Source organism: Rhincodon typus, chromosome 27 (genome assembly GCF_021869965.1).
Source record: "Rhincodon typus isolate 14 chromosome 27, sRhiTyp1.1, whole genome shotgun sequence".
Classification (NCBI taxonomy): domain Eukaryota; kingdom Metazoa; phylum Chordata; class Chondrichthyes; order Orectolobiformes; family Rhincodontidae; genus Rhincodon; species Rhincodon typus.
Genome location: NC_063358.1, coordinates 24,468,843 through 24,485,484, shown reverse-complemented (window position 1 = coordinate 24,485,484; position 16,642 = coordinate 24,468,843). Strand labels below are relative to the sequence as shown.

Sequence of the window (16,642 nt, the reverse complement as noted above, 5' to 3'; positions counted from 1 at the left end):
ACACACACACACACACACACACACACACACACACACACACCAATAGATTCATATGTGTACGTTCTATTTTGTTCAACAAGCATGCAATTTATAGACAGTTGGTCAATGTGGCATTTTAAAACTTCCTACTTTAAAAATAAAACCAGCCTGACTCCAAACCAAAACACAAGCAGATTCTAAACAAGGCTTCACACCTAAAACACATTGCCTGACCTAAAATGTCACCTCTTCTTTACACTGATAAAACCTTTAGTTCTCTCAGGACAGTGACCTCAAAGGAATTTCGAGATTTACATATACATATTAATCAATTAAAACCTTCTAACTGATTAAGGATTTAACAACATCTTAGGTTTGTTTGGTGTGACTCTTTGATTTTTTTTTTTAAACTTATAAATTCTGTGTCTGATACTACTTCTCACGAGCACCTGAAGGAGTAAGACTCCAGAAGCTTGTGTTTGCAAATAAACCTGTTGGACTATAACCTGGTGTCATGTGACTTCTGACCTTGTCCACCCCAGTCCAACATTGGCACCTCCACATCAGTTTAAGATGGACATGAAGAGGAATTTTTTCTGAGGGTTGCGAGTCCTTGGAACTCCTTGCCACAGAGAGCTGTGTGGACAAGGTCCTTCTATATACTTAAGGTTGAGATAGATTGTTGATCAGTAGGGGAATCGGGTTACGATGAAAAGTCAAGAAAGTGAATGTGAGGAATTTCTGATCAGCTGTGATCCTATTGAATGGTGAAGTCAGCTTGAGGGGTCAAATGGCCTATTCCTGTTCCTATTTCTTATTGCCATAATTGCTTCTGCATATCTCTACCACAAAATTAAGTACTTTCAACTCTGATGCCTGGTTTACCTAATAATACGTCTATGGTTTAAGTTTCTTTTAATTTGGATAATGTTTTTGAATGTTTAAACAACGTAACCTTTTTTGTAAGGGAGGTTTAACCAGCTGATATTAATTATAATGTAAATCTTTCATGTGAAAATCGATGCGCTCTATGGCTATTAAAAAACAGCATCCTATTGCAAATGTGTCGCTAGGGTCTCACATTCAACTGAATTAGGCAATTGTGTGTTTTAAGACACATTCTAGACATTAATCTAGGTGGATACTTCAGTGCACTACGAAGAGAGTGCTGCACTATCAGAGGAACTGACTTTGGGATGAAATCTTAAAACAAGGCTCCCTCAGTGGATATATAAAATACCATGGCACACTTGAAAAAGAGCAATGCTTTATTAATGTTTATCCCTCAAGTAACGTCCAAGAAACAGATCTCCCAGATTTTGCCATCTGTAGATTTGATGCTATTCTTTTGTATTGCAAGAAGGACTAAATTTCAACAGTACTTAATTGGCTATAAAGTGTTATGGGTATCTTCAGTCTAGGAAATGAGCCAGAGATGTGTTACATGATTATTGAAAAAAGTTTGTTGCCATTTGTAGCTTTTGGTTTTTCTGTAACCATTTTTTAAGTACAGTTTATTCTTCATTGACAGGTGGGTAAAAGTGGCAATGTTCCTGCTGGCACAACTGTTGACAACACCATCACTCATCCTTCTGAGTTTGATTTCTACCTCTGTAGCCATGCGGGAATTCAGGTACAGTGCATTCTGCTGCCTTGTTTTGATATGTAAATTTGTTTAAAATTTCCAAGATTTTGCATTTTTTTGCAATGATTGTACAGGCATCCATTCTTTTCGCAGACTGTCTTGTTTGTTTCAGCTGTCTGCTGCCCCAACTCTTTGAAAAATGCGTGAATATTCTTTGACCTGATTTGTTTGTTTGTTTTATTTAATTATTTGAACTCTATTGCTGAATGAGAGTGCCAGGCATATTGTCTGTCCTCCTAGCAATAAGCATTAATGCCACTTTACTTTTATTCTTAGGGTACCAGTCGTCCTTCGCACTACCATGTCTTGTGGGATGACAACTGCTTCTCAGCTGATGAATTGCAGCTCCTTACCTATCAGCTGTGCCACACTTATGTACGATGTACACGTTCTGTCTCAATTCCTGCACCAGCATATTATGCCAGACTGGTTGCATTTAGAGCAAGGTACCATCTTGTGGACAAAGATCATGACAGGTAAAGTTTTGGCCTGGCTTTGTATTTTGGTATTCTAGTCATAGTCTTACTGAGAAAATTGAATTTCTCCATAGAGATTGGTTGGCTCGCCAAGCTGGTTTGTTGTTCCGCAGATGTTTCGTTACCATGCTAGGTAACATCCTCAGTGCAGCCTCCGATGAAGCGTCAGTGTGTTTTCCTGCCTGGTTTTTAAACTCTGGAGTCCGTTGAGCTGGATTGCCTCACTTCCGGTTTTCCTTCATAGTGGAGTGTATATGGGGTCGAGTTCTACGTGTTTATTAATGGCTTTCTTCGTGAAGTGCCAGGCTTCTAGGAATTCCCGTGCCTGTCTCTGCTTAGCTTGTCCCAGAATTTTGGTGTTGTCCCAGTCGAATTGGTGGTTCTCCTTTATCTATGTGAATTGAGATGAGTGAGTATTGGTCATGTCTTTTTGTAGCCAGTTGGTGTTTGTGTACCCTTGTTGTTAGTTTCCTTCCTGTTTGTCTGATGTAGTGGAGGTTGCACTGAGGATGTTACCCAGCATGGTAACGAAACGTCTGCAGAACAACAAACCAGCTCGGTGAGCTAACCGATCTCAACACCCACAATCCGGGCTACAAATCTACTCCAAAACCTTAATGAATTTCTCCATTTTAGACATAACGTTACATAATTAATTAGTCCTGTTTCCAAAACTATTTAGCATCCCTGTGTGTAACATTAAAATATGCCTAAATAGATGGCGTTGAAATGGAATCCTCATTATGTCCAGCTCTTGCAGACCTCATTGTTGAGTTCCGTGAGAAATATGTCTTCATTGGGATAATACATCTAACCTCTAAGCTTTTGCATTTTTGTGATAAGTAGATGATACATTTGCTCTTTTTAGGATTGCAGATGGTTACAAAAATTTCCTTACACATCTTAATGCACTCTGTCTTGCGTTCAAATTCAGTATTAAAATGGTGCAGTCAAATGAGCACTCTTTCCTTAATGTCCCAGTTGTGAAAATGGCTGGGGTTTCCTACTGCTATCTACAGGTACAGGTTGGCATTCCTACATTGGCCTTATTGGCAACCTCTTAAATAGGGCCTGACCCATTTCTTCACCTTTCATGCAGAACTTGGCACATCAAAGTCATCCTCCAGAATAATGACTACACCAGTCAGGTCATTTCTTGCTGCATGTCGATTCAAATTCACGAATAGGTCACGTTTGGTTCGGGAAAGTACTCATTGTGACTCCTCCATCTCAAATGTTTGAACTGTAGATGAAGCTAGGTGTTTCATGCTGCTATGATGCCATAGCAATACCAGTGGTGTTCACCACTGACAAAATGTTGCTGTGAAGTCCAAAAATATTCTGCCTATCACACTGATGAGTAATGTGGTGCATGAAATTCAATGGTGCTAGGTATATAGTCTGTACATCCCACAGACTGGCAGCATATTCCTTTCGTTGTTTGCAACAGGCAAAATGTTGACTCAGCTAGTATATGCTTGCAAAATGGAAAACATATTATCCAGTATTAAATATGATTCTGCAAATGGATCATGTTTGCTAAGTAATTGAGAATACAAAGAATTATTCTGACAACTAATTTAGTATGGTCAGTCAAATTGTAGTATCATGCACTTGCATGCACTTACATGTATTAATACGTGGGGCCAAATTCTTTACAGCAGAAAGAACTTGTATAAATACTGCACCTGTTTCAACACCACAAAATAGGCATTCTCTGGTTCATTTCTCAGGGCAATGCCTTGACCAATCTGACTCAGCTTTCCTAGTTTAAAATTTAAACAAAGCTTTGCAGTTAGCTATCAGTCACACTCCAATTTCTACATTCTACATTTCTACATTCTTAATGTGCTTATAGCTTAAAGTTCACTTGTCAACCAACCAACCCCACTTTCCTATTGCCCAGTATAAATGTGCTTTTCACATTACATTGGTATTTCTTGCAGATTGTGCTGATGAATACATGATGAAAAGCTTTAACAAAATCCTTTTTCAGCAATACTAAAGTTAAATTACAGGTATTTCTGTTATAATGCATGTTTTGTTAATATAAATTGGCTGTAATGCGATTGATGAATAGTGGAAGCTGTTTGGATAATGCGAACTTTCTGCTGTACAGGTATAGTGATTTTCTATGGTACAAGATCACACAAGAATGCAACTATTGCATTATAGGAGAAATACCTGTAATTATTTGGCCATCAACCAGAGTTCAGATCTTGTCTCCTTTTGGTCTTGAGTTTAAATTTTTTTGAGTTATATATGCAGAGAACTGAGCTTATGGAGAGAAAGGAAATCAAATTTGACTTCTTCACTGTGTCTCCAGTTAACTCACTGAGAATATCATTGTGTTCCACCTTCCCATATGAAAGGGAGCACATGGGTTGGAGGAATAAAAGCATATGTTTGTGCCTTTTAAAAACAATTTTCTGTTTTGAGCAGAATTAATTTGAGCAAACTTATTTTGGTTCCTATTGAGGTAGTTCCTCTTGTCGTATTGGACTAAATGACCAGGGGCATTGTTGGGGGGTTGTAATCCACTTTGGTAATCTCAAAGTTTACAAAATTGTTCCAGCAATTCTCTCTAAATATGGCTGCCCATTGTGTAATACTGTGCATAACAAGTCACTAACTCCAACATGCAAGGGTCTTAAAGCGTCAATATGCATGGTTTCAAATGATTGATTATTTAGACCTTTTCAAAAATTCTTGAGTTTTGCAATGAAGTTTGATTTCCAATTCCACACTTTTAACATGTTCCTCTTCTTGACTGTAGTTTTTGGTTTTAAAATAAGTTGAAGTTATCTACATCTCACCAATGACAAACGCATCTGCAAACCTGTTTACAATCCTGAGCAGCCAAATTCTAGGCACTTATAAAGTGACAAAATGTTGTAGAAGTGGAAAGGACAAATGAGTTGTAAATCTTTGTGAAAATGTATGGTTGCAAAAGGGACTTGCTAGTTGCAGCTACTTTTTTTTTTTACCAATAATGTTTTATTATTTTGCACAAGTTTTCTGGCTGATAGTCCTACAGCACGGAAACAGACCCTTTGGCCCAACTTGTCCATGCCGACCAGGTTTCCTAAACTGAACTGGTCCTCTTTGCCTGCGTTTGGCCCAAAGCCCCCTAAATCTTTCCTATTCGAGTGCCTGTCCAAACGTCTTTTAACTGTTGTAATTGTACTTGCCTCTACCACTTCCTGTGGCAGGTCATTCCATACACACACCCTCCATGTGAAAATGTTGCCCTTCAGGTCCCTTTTAAATCTTTCCCCTTTCACCTTAAATCTATAGCGTCTAGTTTTGGACTCCCCTACCTATGACCCTCTATAAGGTCAGCCCTCCGTCTCCTACTTCCAGGGGGAGAAAAAGTCCCAGCCTATCCTGTTTCTCCTTGTAACTCAAACCCTCCAGTCTTGGTAACAATCTTGTAAATTTTTTTTGCATCCTTTCTATAGCAGGGCAACTAGCTCTCTGGCTCTATAATTGTACACCGCACTCCAGTGTGGCCTTACCAATGTCTTGTACAGCTGTACAAGACTTCCCAACTCCTGTACGCCAATGCTCTGACTGATGAAGGCAAGTGTGCCAAAGACCTTCACCACCCTATCTACCTGTGATGCCACTTTCAAGGAAATATGTCCCTGCACCCCTCAGGGTCTCTGTTCCAGGGCCCTGCGATTAATTGTAAATTCCTGCCCTGATTTGCCTTGATTTTGTGTTTGATTTATTGTTGCCATGTGTACCAAGATGCGGTGAACAGTGTTGTTTTGCATGCAATACAGGCAGATTGTACCATACAAAACACATCCAGGTAGCAGAACAGAGTGCAGAATTATAGTGTTATAGCTGCAGAGAAGGTGTAGAGAGAGAGAGAGATCAGAATTAACATTAGAGGGGTCCGGTCAAATGTCTGACAAGAAGAAGCTGTTCTTGAAACTGTTCATTCTTGTTTTCAAACTTTTGCATCTTCTACACAATGGAGGAGGGCGGAAGTGTAACTGGGGCAGGAGGTGTCTTTGATTATGTTGGTTGCTTTCACGAGGCAGCAGTAAGTATAGATGGAGTTGATGAAAGGAAGACTGGTTTGCATGTTGAACTGGGATTTTTTTCACGACTCTAGTTTCTTGTGGTCTTGGGAAGAGCAGTTGCTATACCGCGCTGTGATGCAACCAGATAGGATGCTTTCTGTGGTGCATCTATAAGTGGGGCATATGATGGCCTAATGGTATTATTGCTGGACTGTTAATCCAGAGATCCAGGTAATGTTCTGGGGACCCAGATTTGAATCCCACCATGGCAGATAGTGGAATTTGAATTCAACAAAAATCTGGGAAAAAAAAAAATAAGACTATGAAACCATCATTGATTGTCAGAAAAACGCATCTGGTTCACTAATGCCCTTTAGGGAGGGAAACTGCCCTCCTTACCTGGTCTGGCTTCCATGTGATTTCAGACCCACAATAATGTGGTTGACTCTGAACTGCCCTCTGGGCAATTGGAGATGGTCAACAAATGGCTGCACAGCCAATGATGTCCACGTTCCATGAATGAATGTATCTATAAAAATTGGTAAGAATCATAACGGACATGTCAGATTTCCTTAGCCTGTTGAGGAACTAGAGATGTTGTATTTTCTTGACCATCGCATCAATATAGGTGGACCAGGACAGGTAGCTGGTGATCATCGCTCCCAGGAACTTGGCACTCTTGACCATCCCAACCTCAGCACATTTGATGCAGACAGGGGCGTGCCCTCCTCTCTACTTCGTGAAGTCAATGACTGTGATAGAGAGATTGTTGTCTTTACACCATGCTGCTAAACACTCAGTTTCTTTCCTATATCCTGTCTCTTTGTTTTGAGATCTCACCTACAACAGTGGTGTCATGAACAAACTTGTAAATGGAGTTGGTTGGAATTTAGCCATGCAGTCATGAGTATATAAGTGGTATAGTAGGGGGCTGAGTATGCAGCCTTGTGGGGCACCTATGTTGAGGATTATGATTAAGGAGGTGTTGTCACGTATTCTCGCTGATTGCAGTCTCTGGGTCAGGAAGTTGAGGATCCAGTTATAAAGGGGGCAGCCCAGACCTGGGTCTTGGAGTTTAGAGATGAGTTTGTTTGGAATTATAGTGTTGAACGTGGAGCTGTAGTCAAAACGTGGGAGCCTGACAATGGTATCCTTGTCATCCAGATGTTCCAGGGATGTGAAGGGCCAGGTAGATGGCATCTGCCATGGACCTGTTGCTCCGTTAGGTGAATTGCAAAGGACCAAGGCAATTTGGTAGGCTGGAATTGATGTGAGCCATGTCTAACCTTTCGAAGTATTTCATAATTATGGAGGTCAGAGCCACCAGGCAGTATTCATTGAGGCATGTTGCATTAGTTTTCTTTGGCACTGAGATGATGGTGATCTTCTTGAAGCCGGTGAAGACTTCAAATCATAGTAAGGAGAGATTAAAGATGTCTGCGAATACTCTGCTAGCTGGTCCACACCGGATATAAATGCAGAGCCAGAAACTCCGTCTGGGCCAGTTGCTTTCCATGTGTTCACTGTCAAGAAGGCTGATCTAACATCTACAGCAGTGACTGTGGGTACAGGTGCATCTGAGGCTGTTGAGATAGGTGACATCGTTTCACTGACCTTCTGTTCATTTTGAGTGTAAAATGCATTCAGCTCATCAGGAAGGGATGTACTGTTGCGGATTCTGTTTGACTTCGCTTGTAGCTTGTAGCCCGTAGCCCTTTGTCGCGTAAGCCTTGCCACAAACAACAGGTGTCCGTGTGCTTGGTCTAGGTCTCCAGCTGAATTTGGTATTGCCTCTTGGCATATCTGATGGCCTTACAAAGGTCATACCCAGATTTCATGTATAGGTCAGGGTTGCCCAACTTGAACGCCTCCGACCTGGACTTCAGTAGGGAGTGGATCTCCTGGTTCATCCATGATGTCCAGTTGGGGAACATTCAGATCAAATTCTTCAGCATGCAGTTTTCTACACACTTACTAATGAAGTCTATAATGGTAGTGGCACACTCGTTTAGGTTGGCCATTGAGTTCCTGACTCTAAGCAGTCCCGTGAAAGCCTTTCCATTGCCTCAGACCAACACTGCACACATTTCTGTACTGGGTCTTCACGCTTCAATTTCTATTTGTAAGCTGGAAGGAGGAGCACAGCTTTGTGATCTGATTTTTCAAAATGTGATAGCGGATGGAGTGGTAGGCATCTTTGGTTGTATAGCAGTGGTCAGGGATGTTCTGACCTCTGGGACAGGAGATGTGTTCGTGGTATTTTGGTAGCATGTTCTTGAGGGTGGCCTGGTTGAAGTCACTGGCTACAATGAACGTAGCCTCGGGGTATACCATCTCAAGACTGTTTCTAGCGTTGTACTCTACATCAAGTGCACTCTCATCAGGTGGGATGCAGACCACTGTCAGGATAGCAGAGGTGAACCCGCGTGGCAGGTAGTAGGGATGGCACTTTACAGGAAGATGTTCTAGGTTCAAGGAGGAGTAACTCACCAGGGTTTCCACATCTGAGCACCAGGAGGTGTTGATTAGGAGGCAGACCCCACCACCTTGCATAAGGACGCCAAGCAGTCCGTTTGGTGAAATGAGAAACCCTTCGGTTGTAAGGCATAGTAAGGTGCAGCAGGAATGAGCCATGTGTCTGTAAAACAGTGCACACAGCAACCTTACCAAAATGCAATACCTCACATTTATCTGAATTAAACTCCATCTGCAAGTCCTTGGCTCACTGGCCCAGTTGATGAAGATTCTGTTGAGGTAACCGCCTTCTCTGTCCACTATAGTAACCATCAATCTTAGTGTCATCCATAAATGTACTAACCATGCATCCTATGTTCTCATCCAAATCATTCATATAAATGACAAACAACAATGGACCTCAGCACTGATCCTTGTGGCACAGTGCTGGTCAAAGGTCTCCAATTTGAACGATGACCCTGTACCACCATCCTCTGTCTCCTACTATCAAGTCAAATTAGCGTACATCCAGTGGAAATGGAATGTGCTTATGACTGCATTTGTTCCCTCCTGCAAATACTAAATAAAACAGGATTCACTAAACTACCCTGTGATGATCAAGCAAGTTGTGTTCTCCATTTTGGCAAGAAAGGAGTCACGTTTCTCCTTTTGTAGTTGCTGCTGAGTTCTTTTCAGTCAAAAAGCTATAATTTTCGGTAATTCTCAATGTGTTGAAGTTGTCAGTTCTAATTACCACAATTAATTATTAGAGCCACGATTGAAAAGCACCTAACGTGATCCTGTCTATCTTGAGATTTCGTTTTGTTCTGAAGTATTTGATAGTAAGAAAAGTATTGACTGACTGAATCATTGAATGCCGCAGAAGGGCAACATTGTATTAGCAGCGAGATAGGAAACCTTTTAAAGAACTGTATAATAATAATTGGATGTTTCACATTGAAGTGCTGTTTTTAAATGCTTGATTTTAATACATTCTCCAACATGTACATATGTATATACTAGGTCTAACATTAAACTTTTTAATGCAACCTTTTTAAAAATGTATCTATTTAATCTTTACAGTGCTGAAGGAAGCCACATCTCTGGACAGAGCAATGGACGGGATCCACTGGCACTTGCCAAGGCAGTACAGGTCCACCATGATACCCAGCATACAATGTATTTTGCATAAGACCTACTGAAGTTTCTGGTGATTTTTCCAGCATACTGTGTCGTTCTGAAACATCCTTCCTTAGTGCTAATTTTTTTTCAACTATCTCTTGAGGGCCAAGCCAGTTTCAGACCACAGTCTACCAGCGAATAAGATGCAATGCACTGAAGGACTCATTTACTCATTCGAATTTAAATGCACGGAGAAATGAGCCATTGTTCTTCAAAGTCTATCAGAAGCACTATATATGGAAAATACTGGTGGTTTTTGCCACCATACTGATTTTATATTTTTTACCTCAAGGCACCAAGGCCGAACATCCTAAGGAAAAGTTGCATGAATGACTTTGAGTGTTACTACATTCAGTAGCAAGTTTTGATATTGTGTGTTTTCTTTCTCCATTTATACGAGGTAATACTGTTGTAAAACTCACATCTATTTTTAATCTTTTACATACAGACTGTGGGTATGCGTGTGGGAGAGTTAACATTTGGGATTCTTTAAAGATAGTTCCAGTTTAAATTGTGCAAAGGTTTCAAAGGGAGCCCTTGAAATTATACAGCTATAAAGGGCCAAGTATTTCCAAACAATACATTACTGTGCACTCATAACTTCAAAGTAGTTCTTGGTAAGGTTTGTGCTCATGATTTTGCAGCTTCATGGAGATTGAAGTTGAATAAGTTGTTAGAGGATTGTGCTAAAACATGAAGGAAGGTTTGACTCTCTATAGGCACTAAATGATTTTGGCGAGCTATGGCTCCAAAATTGTAAAGCGAAATACTATGGCGAACGCTCCCTCTAAGGTCTTGTGACTGCTCAGTCTGTGCACACTGACACTGTTCCCAGCATTGACTTCCCACTTCGGAAACCATTGGTGCACACAGCCTACAAAGAAGCAAAAAGAATTAGAGGGAATATAGACTGAGAATGCTGGCGATCTGAAATAAAAACACAAAACATTGGAAGGGTTTGGGTCAGGCAGCATCTGTGGAGAGAGAAACAGTTACTGTTTCAGGCCAATATCTTTTCATCAGAGTTGAGTAAACTTAGAAAAAAAGGTTTTGCCAATTCTGATTATCGGTCATCAATCTGAAACATAATTCAGTTTCTCTATCTACAGATGGTCTCAGCCCTGCTGAGTGTTTTCAGCATTTTGTTTTTATTGTATGGTTCCGAAACTTTTTGCTTGAACATTTGCAATATCCTATGATGTCGAGATGCCTAACTCCAAACTTGTCTGCATAATAGTGGGCGCTCTACTTTTTGATGGTCTGACCATTTTTGTTCCTTTTTATTAAGTAAGGCCAGCTGGACTGTCCATCCCAGTTAGATCATCCATTTGTGCTATGCCAGCAACTGTGTCTTTCCCACAGTTGACTATTTTGACTCATTGGCAGGCATGTGGCAAATCGAAAATCAAAGCTTATATAAATCCAAGATAATTAGTTTGACATCTTTTTGCCGTGACAATCCTAATTGATGCAATGGCGAACTGCCCAAGCTGCCACTGATAAATTCCATTCTTGGTACTAGAGCAAATTTTTGTTTAAAATAGGGATTTTGCACTAAACATTTTGTGATTTTACCTTTAAACCTTAATCATAGTTGATAGAATTGTTATATGCAATAGGTAGACAAAATTCCTCAAATTAAAGTTGCATATACCAGGAGTGAAACTGCTATTTTGCAGAATTTACTTGCTGGAGTTGTATATGCTAAATGTGGACTGGACTGTACTTGGAAATTTTGAAAAAGCATTCATGAACTTTTAATACAGAATTGGAAATTGAAATTGTCCAGTTTTATTTTTTGGTTCATCCATTTCAGAAGCTTCTAAGTACCTGTATTTTTGCTGCAATGAATTTTAGTACAATACCTTAAGGTGCCAGCTTGATAAGTTGTGAAAGATGTTGAGTTCGCAAAACTGTTACGGTGCTTAAATACTTGGACTGTATTGACATTAGGGCTGTTTCTAACTAGTCTGTCCAAGTTTATAGTTTTGGGCAAGAAAGATTCAACTTGATTTCCTGGCAAGGAGGCTGAAACTTTGGGCATAAAACTGCAGGACAAATGGATCTTTGTATAAGAGATATCTTCATTCATAATCAGGCATAATTCTGTTTTATTTAAAGTTTGCATACTGTGTGATCCTTTATTATGTTTGTTTGAAGTTTACTTGTGCAATATGTTCAAAACTTTCAACTGTAAGATAAGACAAGCAAACTGTAAAGGAAGGGAGTTAACTGGTCAGAATGTGTGGATGATGAAACGCGGCCTTCCTTTTAAATCTCCAAATCTCATTCTGAAGTTTTTGACCAGGATAACTGATTTAAGATGTTCTCCACCCTTGTTTTAGAATACAATTTTACATGGCTAGTGAGCCTTTTTCAAGGATAGCAGCATATCCACTTTGTGCCATCTTCAGCTGAGCAAGCAAAATTTTGTATTTTTTAAACTTGCTATTAAGGGAATCAAAGGAATCCAAAGAAAAATGCTGTTTTAAACTGCAAAAATTTTCTTGAGCATTCAAGTCTGTTTCAGGAGTTGTAGCTTGTGATTGTTTTTATGAAAGATCATCAGGATGAAAGCAATCTGTTTGTTTGCACCGTACAAAATTTGTCATGTCGCTTTCCATGTATTGTATTTTGACATTCCGCAGATAAAAGTAGTCCTAAGGAGATTGTTTGTTTGTTTCTATCAGAGTATGTCCAATTTAACTATTGGTTGCTTTCAAGCAAATGGCTATGTATGCTTTTTTCCTCCCAAGTGTTGTGCTCTTGTACAGATGTCAAGATTTCATGATGATAGCCGTGATTTTTCATCATGTGAGTATCATTTTGTCTTCTTCCAAATTCCTACTGGCACCCAAAAAAGTTAGTGTCCTTGTCAGTAGCTGAAATGATTCATTATAACTGTTTAATTTGGTGACTGACCTGTGTTTCATTAACATAAATGCCTGGCATTGCCTTTGACTTTTTATCTTGGCATTTGCAAATTGACACAGGTCATTTCTTTTTGTTTCCTTGAAGCTGATCTTGCTGTAGGCAGTCAAATACAACTGCTAACATTGAAGGCTATTCTTAAAGCTACAAATCTAGTAGCTAATATCTTTATGGTCAGTTTTCCATTTATAATTCACACTTCGTACATTGTATTGCTCATGAAATTGCTGCTGAATGTTTTTAGAAAAAGAAACAGGATTACTGGGTTTGTGAGAACCTGGCAGTAAATGGATCAGTAAAGCGACCAATTTTTGTAAGGGGCTTGATGTAGCATCTGTCCTTTTTTATTGACTTTTTTTAAATGCACCTTTTTTATGTGGATTGTGGTGTTGTTTTATGCTTTTAAGTTTTACATGCACTTCAACAATATCTGCAATAGTTTTCAAAACTTCAACCTTTTCAATGACACACAATTTCAGCAGCTGAAATAAGACGTCATTCTCGAGCAGACTTTACAATCTTAATGCAGTAAACTTTACCAGCAGAACTGATAGTTCTTACTTCACTGCACTTTGTGGCTAATTCACCTAGCCAGCATACTGGACTTTCCTACTATGACACAGCATAGAATTATTGGTACTTCCAGATTAGATTGTTTCAACTAGCTGGTGCCAAAAATGCTTGAAGCTGAGGTTAAGATTAACTTTTATGGACAGTATTTTTATGGACAGTTTTCAAAGTTCTTATTCAAAAATATGGCTCTCCAGGATAAAAATTGTCTTTCAGTCTTGGAGCATACAGACCCTTTGTTCAGTGGCACATCTTGTATAGGGTATATTTTATATTTTCTTTAACTTATGTTGATTGTAATAGAAATGTATATTTGTTGGCTATTTGATCCATATTTTCAAAAGAATGCAAATGTTTTCGCAAATAATTTATATAATGCAGACAGATTGGACTTTACATTACAATATTCTGTTTCTATATACTTACCCTTGAGCAAGCTACAGGATTATATAATTTTCAATTGCAATTATTCTGAGATTTGTCTAAAGAATAGCTGTGTCAGTAGAGGTTACATTATTGGAGTGGCAGGAAATATTTGCAATTTGTTTTCACCTTGCGTGAATGCTGTAAATGTAGTTCGCAGTTAGAGCAGGGCATTTTCAAATAACTATTTTCCAAGTATGAATAGCATTTGTTGGCAGAATTTAAATAGCTTAATACAGTAATATAGTAAAAGTTTTGGGACAAATTTCAGGGATATAATATCAATGTTTGATTCTGAGGAGAGGAAAAACTGTAGCTGTTTATGCCCAGAACTAATAGAAAATGTATCCTCTTGAGGTTTTAATTCCTAATACTACAGGTAAACTATCTTTCACTTGATTTATTCCGATACTCCTGGAAAAAAGCAGGTTTGGTTTTCACATCATAATGAAATAATTACCTCATCAACATGGGAGTGAAAGCATTCTATGTACCAACTTTTGGCTCAGTGGCATAAGGGCTTTCATGGGAATTTAATGCTGAAAGCTTAAGGTGCAGCAGCAGTGTAAAGGACAAGAGAATGAGTTCAAAGAAGCAAAGTTGATTGAAACAAGTTTTTAAATGCTTGGAGGAGGGATTTCTGGGACAGTATGTCACTTTATTGATCCATTATGTACTAAAACTCCGAAACTGATCATGACAGTTTGGAATGTTTTGAATAATATTACTAAGGCTAACTGAAGTACATATTAAGGTTGTGTACTAATTTTTAATAATGCAAATTAACAAATTTGAAACACAAATGGGCAGGACAATTGCCATCAGGTGTAATATCATTGTATTTCAGTTTATACAGTTTCACCACACAGGTCATGATCCAACCCATTATGTTTCCGTATGTTCTCAAATAACTGTCTGTTTAGCTGCATTCTTCTGCACTATCCCAACACTCTTCTTATTTTGTTTTCTTTTAATTTCCTTTTATAGAAGCCATTACTGATTCCCTGCTTCTACCACTTAACTGGCACTGTCTTTCATGTATTAACAGCTCTCTGCACTTCTATAATTTAAAGAAACTCTAAATGTCTCATTTTAAATGAAATTATATTCTTTCTGATTCACCAGCTGCAGCTTTTGGTCAGATTTTGTCATCTTAATGATGTATAATCATTGCAATAGTCACATTTATTCCATTCCAATTAAAACTCACCCATTCATTCAAATTCTCTTCTGCTTTTTTATCTCCATATCTCTAGAAGTTTTTACTTTTATTCATAACTGAGAAGAGCAGGACTGTTGTTTCAGTGGGTGTCAGCACTGTTGCTGTAACTTATTGATAGCTACTGTAAAGTGTTTTTGTAACATTGCTGTACCTTGGCAATGGAGTGTTGCATTTGGTTTGCATGTGAAATATCAAAAAAATTCAAATTCTGTTTATACCAAAATTGAAGTTGTGATTTGGGTGAATAATCAAAGTGCACTATTTTGAACCTACTAGATTGTCCAAAGATTTGAATAAATACAATTAATTTCCTGCAATTTTCAGAGTATTTTTAAGAAAATATATTTGTGTTTCACAAGGAATCAAAAATCCATGCCTTCAAAATGGAAAGTCTCTCGCCATCATGCATGATTTGTATTTTTAAAAACTCCATTACTACTACCCCTTACCTTAACTCACCCCCACCCCAAAATACACAAACACCCAACAAAAACATACATGGAGCCTTCACAGTCTGGACGGGTTAGTACCACATCAGCCGAAGTATCTAATGATTACTACGTCCTTATTGTTACCCGGCAAACAATATACATCATAAATTTAGAGATAATATGTGGGACTATAGAATCAAGTAGATTGATCCTGTATTTTTTTGTATTTTGCCATTTTGAAAACTTTGTTGTATTGTTGAATGCTGGTATAAATTCCCCAGTTGCAGAGATTAGGCCGTGTCCCTGAAGTCACAAGTAGAAGGCCAATTGTGGTAAATGGGTTTTAATTAAATTTTCCAGAGAGGACACCACTCATTGAATTCTGCATTTGTCACTTGTGCAAGGTTTTTTCCCTGTGTGAATCTGCACTTCTGTCACTGAACAATTTGGATATCTAAGCTGATGTACCACCATAACACTTACTGTTTTTGTTTATGTTCATTACCTGTTTAAAACTGATCTTAAGTATGTTTGGTGTACATTTGTCCAAATCAGAATGCAGTTTGCTCTTTCTGAATGTTAAATGCTGTCACTTTCTTGTTCATTAATGACTGATTTGTTGATAATGAGATTTTTTTGGGGTGCAGGAAAGAGGAATTGGAGCCTGACATTTGTAAGTAGTGGCACTGTATAATAACCTGGTGGTCCATGGTCTTAAGGTCCCCGATGTACAAAACTGCATTGAAAGCATTTTATGCTGCATAGTTCTGCTGTATCCTGTGTGTGTGTGTGTGTGTGTGTGTGTGTGTGTGTGTGTGTGTGTAGTTCTTGGTACAATGTATGCATTTTTCATTAAAATTGGAAAAAAAAACTGTTTTCTAGTTCCCATACATATGTTTAGATAAGTGCTGTTGATTATTTTATTGAGTCTTGATTTATGAATATGTCTACCAATACGAGGTACTTTCTTGAGCTGTAGGTATGGATAACATGATAACCTTCCCTACAATGCGAAAAGATGTTGGCTGATTGAATTACAAAGCTGTACTGCAATATGATTTTTAGCCTGCGGGGACAATTTGTGTTCACGTAACAAAATAAAATGGTATTTTTGTGCCAGAATTTCCAAAGTCTATCAACTTGATGCTTTTTTTTCCACTTTTTTTGCCCAGCTTTTTTTTAGTATCAGTTGCAATATATTGTGTACATGCTGGCTTGGGCTCTGAAGGTGGATTCTAGGGGCTGCTGAATGTTTGTCTCTACGTATTGTTCATCCCACCAGATCTTTTGGCTTT

General features: G+C 38.7%; 1 protein-coding gene across 2 annotated transcripts in view; it reads left to right on the top strand.

The window, feature by feature from the left end:
• Positions 1-16,480, top strand: part of LOC109936650 (argonaute RISC component 4) — a 34,876-nt gene extending 18,396 nt beyond the window's left edge. For both annotated transcript variants that reach the window (XM_020535246.2, XM_020535247.2), the window contains exons 8-10: positions 1,511-1,612; positions 1,901-2,100; positions 9,672-16,480. In XM_020535246.2, the coding sequence (XP_020390835.2) occupies positions 1,511-1,612; positions 1,901-2,100; positions 9,672-9,780 (411 nt within the window). In that variant the 3' untranslated portion in view covers positions 9,781-16,480. The remainder of the gene's footprint in view (positions 1-1,510; positions 1,613-1,900; positions 2,101-9,671) is intronic.
• The last annotated feature ends 162 nt before the right edge of the window (positions 16,481-16,642 follow it).